This window comes from Hemibagrus wyckioides, linkage group LG06 (genome assembly GCF_019097595.1).
Source record: "Hemibagrus wyckioides isolate EC202008001 linkage group LG06, SWU_Hwy_1.0, whole genome shotgun sequence".
NCBI classification, from domain to species: domain Eukaryota; kingdom Metazoa; phylum Chordata; class Actinopteri; order Siluriformes; family Bagridae; genus Hemibagrus; species Hemibagrus wyckioides.
In genome coordinates, this window is record NC_080715.1 from 9,118,822 (window position 1) to 9,127,072 (window position 8,251).

Below are 8,251 nucleotides of genomic sequence, written 5' to 3' on the forward strand. Positions count from 1 at the left end.
ACTTCGGTTCTAGTGTATAACACTTCAGTCCTAGTGTATAACACTTCAGTCCTAGTGTATAACACTTCGGTTCTAGTGTATAACACTTCGGTCCTAGTGTATAACACTTCGGTCCTAGTGTATAACACTTCAGTCCTAGTGTATAACACTTCAGTCCTAGTGTATAACACTTCGGTCCTAGTGTATAACACTTCAGTCCTAGTGTATAACACTTCAGTCCTAGTGTATAACACTTCAGTCCTAGTGTATAACACTTCGGTCCTAGTGTATAACACTTCGGTTCTAGTGTATTGTATAACACTTCGGTTCTAGTGTATTGTATAACACTTCGGCTCTAGTGTATTGTATAACACTTCAGTCCTAGTGTATAACACTTCAGTCCTAGTGTATAACACTTCGGTTCTAGTGTATTGTATAACACTTCGGTTCTAGTGTATAACACTTCAGTCCTAGTGTATAACACTTCGGTTCTAGTGTATAACACTTCGGTTCTAGTGTATAACACTTCGGTTCTAGTGTATAACACTTCAGTCCTAGTGTATTGTATAACACTTCGGTTCTAGTGTATAACACTTCAGTCCTAGTGTATAACACTTCAGTCCTAGTGTATAACACTTCAGTCCTAGTGTATTGTATAACACTTCGGTTCTAGTGTATAACACTTCGGTTCTAGTGTATAACACTTCGGTTCTAGTGTATAACACTTCGGTTCTAGTGTATAACACTTCGGTCCTAGTGTATAACACTTCAGTCCTAGTGTATAACACTTCAGTCCTAGTGTATAACACTTCGGTCCTAGTGTATAACACTTCGGTCCTAGTGTATAACACTTCGGTCCTAGTGTATAACACTTCAGTCCTAGTGTATAACACTTCAGTCCTAGTGTATAACACTTCGGTCCTAGTGTATAACACTTCAGTCCTAGTGTATAACACTTCAGTCCTAGTGTATAACACTTCAGTCCTAGTGTATAACACTTCGGTCCTAGTGTATAACACTTCGGTTCTAGTGTATTGTATAACACTTCGGTTCTAGTGTATTGTATAACACTTCGGCTCTAGTGTATTGTATAACACTTCAGTCCTAGTGTATAACACTTCAGTCCTAGTGTATAACACTTCGGTTCTAGTGTATTGTATAACACTTCGGTTCTAGTGTATAACACTTCAGTCCTAGTGTATAACACTTCGGTTCTAGTGTATAACACTTCGGTTCTAGTGTATAACACTTCGGTTCTAGTGTATAACACTTCAGTCCTAGTGTATTGTATAACACTTCGGTTCTAGTGTATAACACTTCAGTCCTAGTGTATAACACTTCAGTCCTAGTGTATAACACTTCAGTCCTAGTGTATTGTATAACACTTCGGTTCTAGTGTATAACACTTCGGTTCTAGTGTATAACACTTCGGTTCTAGTGTATAACACTTCGGTTCTAGTGTATAACACTTCGGTCCTAGTGTATAACACTTCAGTCCTAGTGTATAACACTTCAGTCCTAGTGTATAACACTTCAGTCCTAGTGTATAACACTTCGGTCCTAGTGTATAACACTTCGGTTCTAGTGTATTGTATAACACTTCGGTTCTAGTGTATTGTATAACACTTCGGTTCTAGTGTATTGTATAACACTTCAGTCCTAGTGTATAACACTTCAGTCCTAGTGTATAACACTTCGGTTCTAGTGTATTGTATAACACTTCGGTTCTAGTGTATAACACTTCAGTCCTAGTGTATAACACTTCGGTTCTAGTGTATAACACTTCGGTTCTAGTGTATAACACTTCGGTTCTAGTGTATAACACTTCAGTCCTAGTGTATTGTATAACACTTCGGTTCTAGTGTATAACACTTCAGTCCTAGTGTATAACACTTCAGTCCTAGTGTATTGTATAACACTTCGGTTCTAGTGTATAACACTTCGGTTCTAGTGTATAACACTTCGGTCCTAGTGTATAACACTTCGGTCCTAGTGTATAACACTTCGGTCCTAGTGTATAACACTTCGGTTCTAGTATATAACACTTCGGTTCTAGTATTTAATATAATGTTCCTCTGGATTTTATCGCTTTATGATCTAAGTATCGACGCCACATTATTCTGCTTATCAGCTATCTCTCTCACGCTCATAACTTCAGTGACATCATGTACCTTTGTGGTTTTCTGCCTCTCAGGCAGCCTGCCAGGCCACACTGCATTTCCACACACACACACACACACACACACACACACACACACACACACACACAATAAAGCAACATGTCAGCCTCTTTCCTAAGTAGCTTATCTATAACGAAGCAGTTCAGGAGTAATGAAGGCACACCTAACAGCGCAATAATGGCACTGCAGTGAAGTGAAAGATTATTTCTCCTGACCCTTCCATTCTCCTCAGTCACACTCACCACCGGGCCACGTGCCAAGGCTGAATAATCAAACGTCCATCACTGGCTCAGAGATGACTCAGCAGGATACTCGATCATCCTGGCAGGGTTTTTCCCCCTCTTTATTTATTTCCTTCATGTCAAACGTGCTTCCTTACTAGCAGGAGCTGTTAGATATAATAAGGCCTGAAATGAACATGGTGTGATAAAAGAAATGCTCTCTTAAGTAACATTGTGTGTGTCTCTGGAACAGTGGAAGAGGAATAATTAAATGGTCTCTTTCGCTCACTGTATCACCGATTTCTGCGATCTGACTGAGAGCAGGGAAGAAGAGCACTTCATTAGAGCGAGTAAATCAATCGGGACACGGCCTGCCAGTACGGGTCGCCGTGGTGACCGTGCTTGATGTGTCCGGTGCTTGACACATTAAACTCATCAACCAGTGGACACATGAATGTCACGCACGCACACACACAGAAACACAAAATACCAACCAACAATTTGTTACCAAACTACTGCGGTATATGGAGAATGAAACACTGTGCGGCATCGCTTAATGTAAACCTAACCCATGTTTCAGCTCCATCACACCACCTTATTATTGATTATTTTCCTACAACAGAATGATGTTATATTCCTTATGCAGCAGCTTTGCTTAGAATTAAGATTCTGCAGCCATTTTTTAAAATATACAAATGACCAAACCACACACACACACAATCTCTCTCTCTAGTTACAGTGGATCAAATTCAGCAGACTGATGTCACCATGGTGGCATCATCCTCTATAAAAAGGTCTTACACACTCATCCACATCTTTTACCCAGCTCACCCTCATGTTCCTTTAATCTCAGGAGCACAAAAACTGCCCCCGTTTCCAGGGATTAATGCACCCCTCACGACTCTCACCTTAAACCTCTTGTCCTGCAGGACCTTCTTGATGGCCACCAGCTCTCCGGATTCGCACAGCTTGGCCTGGTAGACGACGCCGAACGAGCCGTTCCCGATCACCTTGGTGTCCGTGTAGCTGACCTCCTGAGTCCGATCGGGCCCCTGGCCCGGAGTCGCCATCACTGACGTCACCTTGCTGCCATCCTTATCTCCTAGAGAAGAAAAGAGGAGAGGGAGAGTCAGTGTCGCAGCACGCACACAGTTAGTTACAGATTAGTTTTTCTCCTGGGAAAGTAATGAGGAATTCTGTAAAGGAGCGACTGCAGGAGACAGACTAATTGTATCCAACCTCTCTCTGACTCTCTGGATCAGCCAGGCTGAGGTAGAAAACAGGGCTTAATATATCTGCAGCAGAACAAAGCTGTCTCTTACAGCAGCACAAACCCAAAGGCATTTCACCCTCGTTTAGTCGTCTTGTCACGCTGGGTGGATTCTAAGCATCTCCAAAATGGGCTTTTCGTTGGAGAAGTATTCAAAAATATTGGAATGGGCATCAAAATAGCAACAGGGATGTTATTAAAAATAAATAAATCACACACACACACACACACACACTACAGCACTGTAGCTCAGGGTAAAGATACAGGTCACACTACTGATCTACACAGTGACGTGGTCATTTGCTTTCAATGCACCCGTTCTGCATGGAGCCGCAATTTTAGTATCAACAAAGTGACAAGCGACGTGCGAGACCTTTATGCAAATTAGGTATGACTCAATAAAGTGAGAAATATGACTCCTTCTGTACCTGCATATAGTTCTGGAGACTGAATAAAAGTATAATTGAGTTTTTATCTCATGCTCATTAAACATGCATAAAGATATTACAAAGCTGGGAAGAAGCAGCGGAGATTGTTGTGTTCATAGCTAGCAAAGCTAACAGCTATAATAAAAAAAAAAACCCTGACATGTAACAGTTAAATCAATGAGCTTTCACCCATTTTTTATGATTAAGAATTCCAGCAAGTACACTTAAAAGACAAATAAATTGCATCCTGTTGCAAACTCTCTGCTACAGTGAATGCTAGTTGTAGGGTAACATTATTACCATGGCAACAAATCTACAATGGAAGGAGTCATTTTTTGGCTAGACCTTCAAAGTAGCCAGCCGCTCTCTGTTTGAAGTAACCCAGTCGCACTCTAATCTGAGGTAAGCCAGTCGCACTCTAATCTGAGGTAAGCCAGTCGCACTCTAATCTGAGGTAAGCCAGTCGCACTCTAATCTGAGGTAAGCCAGTCGCACTCTAATCTGAGGTAAGCCAGTCGCACTCTAATCTGAGGTAAGCCAGTCGCACTCTAATCTGAGGTAAGCCAGTCGCACTCTAATCTGAGGTAAGCCAGTCGCAATATAATCGGAGGTAACCCAGTCGCAATATAATCGGAGGTAACCCAGTCGCAATATAATCGGAGGTAACCCAGTCGCAATATAATCTGAGGTAACCCAGTCGCAATATAATCTGAGGTAACCCAGTCGCAATATAATCGGAGGTAACCCAGTCGCAATATAATCTGAGGTAACCCAGTCGCAATATAATCTGAGGTAACCCAGTCGCAATATAATCTGAGGTAACCCAGTCGCAATATAATTTGTGGTAAGCCAGTATCACTCTAATTTGAGGTAACCCAGTCGCAATATAATTTGTGGTAAGCCAGTATCACTCTAATTTGTGGTAAGCCAGTATCACTCTAATTTGAGGTAACCCAGTCGCAATATAATTTGTGGTAAGCCAGTATCACTCTAATTTGTGGTAAGCCAGTATCACTCTAATTTGAGGTAACCCAGTCGCAATATAATTTGAGGTAACCCAGTCACAATATAATTTGTGGTAAGCCAGTATCACTCTAATTTGAGGTAACCCAGTCACAATATAATTTGAGGTAAGCCAGTCGCAATATAATCTGAGGTAAGCCAGTCGCAATATAATCTGAGGTAAGCCAGTCGCAATATAATCTGAGGTAAGCCAGTCGCAATATAATCTGAGGTAAGCCAGTCGCAATATAATTTGAGGTAACCCAGTCACAATATAATCTGAGGTAAGCCAGTCGCAATATAATTTGAGGTAACCCAGTAGCACTCTAATTTGAGGAAAGCAAGTAGCAATATAATTTGAGGTAACCCAGTCTCACTCTATTTGAGGTAAGCAAGTTGTGCTCTATTTGAGACTATTTATCACCTTCACCCAGTCCACATAAAAGACCCATAAAGAGCACTCTGTGTGTGTGTGTGCTGAAAAGGATTAGCGGCATTGGATTCCAGATTGTAGTTCAAAGTCCTTGTTAATTCTGTTAAAGGTTAACTTTAGACCAGAACCTCTCTCTGAGCCCGACACTCTGGCACAGTCTGAGCTTACAACATCATCATTTGTTGAAGTGAAGCCACTAAGTGTTGCTCAACTGAGTTCTGAACTCTAAAGGCACCGATCTGACTTCTGAATTCAGCATCCAGGCTGTGAATTGTAGAGGCAGCTCTCTGAACTCAGAGTTTGAGTAAATACTGACAGTTTCCCCAATGTACTATTCTGAATGGTTGTGAATGTAGTAAAGACTGAACAGGAAAACGGAGCAGTAATCTGCTCAAGCGGAGATGCCCCATTGTAAAAATTTTTTTAAAATAAATCACGCAATTCTTCCTTTTCCTCCTGAGATCTGATACCCGGCCAACCAGCCACAGCTGCATGGCTACCCACCAGCCATCCCCACACACACACACCACACGGCTGTTTCCATAGCAACTCACTTCTCAGAGATGCTTTAGCCCACTTGCCAATGGCACGCCATTAACCGATTCACACACACCAGCAGATACATGTGCAATACACTCTAGGTGTGAGTGAAGAGCGAGGACAGGATACACATTTAACATGACTGACAACCTATAATGCAGAAGACAAAAGTGTGCTCTAAACCTACAATTAAATGATCTGATCTTTAACACGCTGTCAGACTGGTTCCTGGAGTATCACACACTTGCTCAGCACAAGCAGCGTACGATAAAAACAGGACAAAGACATGGCAGTTGTTATCAGACTGAGATTACTGGCCATCTTGAGTTGGTTTACAATCCTGACTCAGCACATAGGCTACAGCATATATGCAACAACATGCACCACCATATGAACCACAGATACGGCACATGACCTCATTTAACAGTGTGTACACCGACACGTGCTAAAATGCAAACATATGACTGCGCGAGTGCAAAAGCATGTGAAGGCAACAATGTACGTTATATAAAAAAATATTAGTGTCTGTAGGAGTCTTGTTGTGCATTACAGACTGTAATTGTGCCTTTTCTGCCACAAGGCAAGCGGAAGGGTGACGTCTTTCAGGACTGAGCAGAGACATCACGAAACCCACATCTCTCACACAAGCTGCTCGCTAGCACTGACATCATCGGATCAACAAGAACAAAAATACACACAGCCCCATAGTACAGGCTAGTGCATAACGAGTGTGTGTGTGTGTGTGTGTGTGTGTGTACAATTTCCACAGTCAGTAGCTGTAAGGCAAGTCTTTTTCCACTGACGTAAAGTCTTGTGCTCGTTCTCATTTCTGGCTAAGAGACATGAGCATGTTCTGCGACAGCCTCACCCAGTTCTGAGAGAAAGGAGGGAGGAGAGAGATGGACAGAAATGCTAAGAAGAGAGAGATACAGTGATAGAGATATAGAGAACAGGCAGATCTGCAGACAATGATGTAAAAAAGGAATGAAGGTGGTCACACCTTTAGCACACACATCAGGGCGGTGCACATGTTTAGCACAGACATTGAATTACTGTGACCTGCAGAGTGACTTGTGACCTTGAAGGTGCACTGCCTGTCCCTTTACTGTGTCTGCTCCGTCACAGACCAATTTCCTCACTTGCTCCTTCCCAATCCCCCTCCTTTGCTTGTGCACTTCTAGTCCCCTTCTCAGACAATAAGAAACACACGTTACTTCGCTTGATTTTTTCCAGCCCTTTTCCCTCACTTGCTCCTTCCCAGTCCCCTTCTGTCGCTTGCTGCCTCTGGTCCAGTTCCCTCATTTATTTCTTCCCGGTCTCTTCCCTCCTTTGCCGCATTCCCAGTCCGCTCTCCTTTGCTTGCCATCTTCCTTACTTTCACCATCCTAGGCCACTTCCCTCGCTTGCTCCCTCCCAGTCATCTTCCCTCACTTGCTTCCTCCTAGTCCCCCTTACATTGCTTACTCTCTCCCAGTCCCTTTATCGTTGCTTGGTCCCTCCTAGGCCACTTTCCTCACTTGCTCCCTCCCAGTCTCCTTTCCTCACTTGCTCCCTCCCAGTGCCCTTCCCTTACTTGCTCCCTCCAAGTCCCCTTCCCTTACTTGCTCCCTCCAAGTCCCCTTCCCTTGCTTGCTCCCTCCCAGTCCCCTTCCTTTGCTTGCTCCCTCTCAGTCCCCTTTCCCTTGCTTGCTCCCTCCCAGTCCCCTTTAACTTGCTTGCTTACTTGGCTTTCTCACTTCCAGTCATGTTCACACACTTGCTCCAGTCCATACCTCTTCCCTTGCTTTGTCTCTCCTGGTCCCATCTTCATTGCTTGCTTCCATCCCAATCTCCGACTATTTGCTCCCTCTCAGTCCTGTTCCCACACTTGTTCATTACTCTGCTTTCTCCCTCATCGGCTTCTTCCCTTGCTCACTTACTCCTTCACTAGCGTCCCCCTCATTTGTCCCCGAGCTCTTAGCAGAAGCTTCTATTTTGGTTCTAAGTAACTGACATGCAGTAAATCCACTATGTCAAGTGTACAGCTCTCTCTATCAGGTTATTAGGTTTTGATTTATTATTGTTTTGCACACTAGTGATGACAGAAGGACTGTGTTCTTCTTTTCACTATCGAGTGTATGCTCCCTCAACAAAAAAACAAAGCAATTTCCTTGAAGTGGCTTCATTTCCTTCCTTTGAGTCATATCAGCTTGCTCCTG

The 8,251-nt window shown here is 43.1% G+C and overlaps 1 protein-coding gene across 2 annotated transcripts in view; it reads right to left on the minus strand.

The window, feature by feature from the left end:
- Nucleotides 1-8,251, minus strand: part of gsk3ba (glycogen synthase kinase 3 beta, genome duplicate a) — a 63,267-nt gene that overhangs the window by 21,557 nt on the left and 33,459 nt on the right. For both annotated transcript variants that reach the window (XM_058392272.1, XM_058392273.1), the window contains exon 2: nt 3,289-3,482. In XM_058392272.1, coding sequence (XP_058248255.1) covers nt 3,289-3,482 — 194 coding nt within the window. The remainder of the gene's footprint in view (nt 1-3,288; nt 3,483-8,251) is intronic.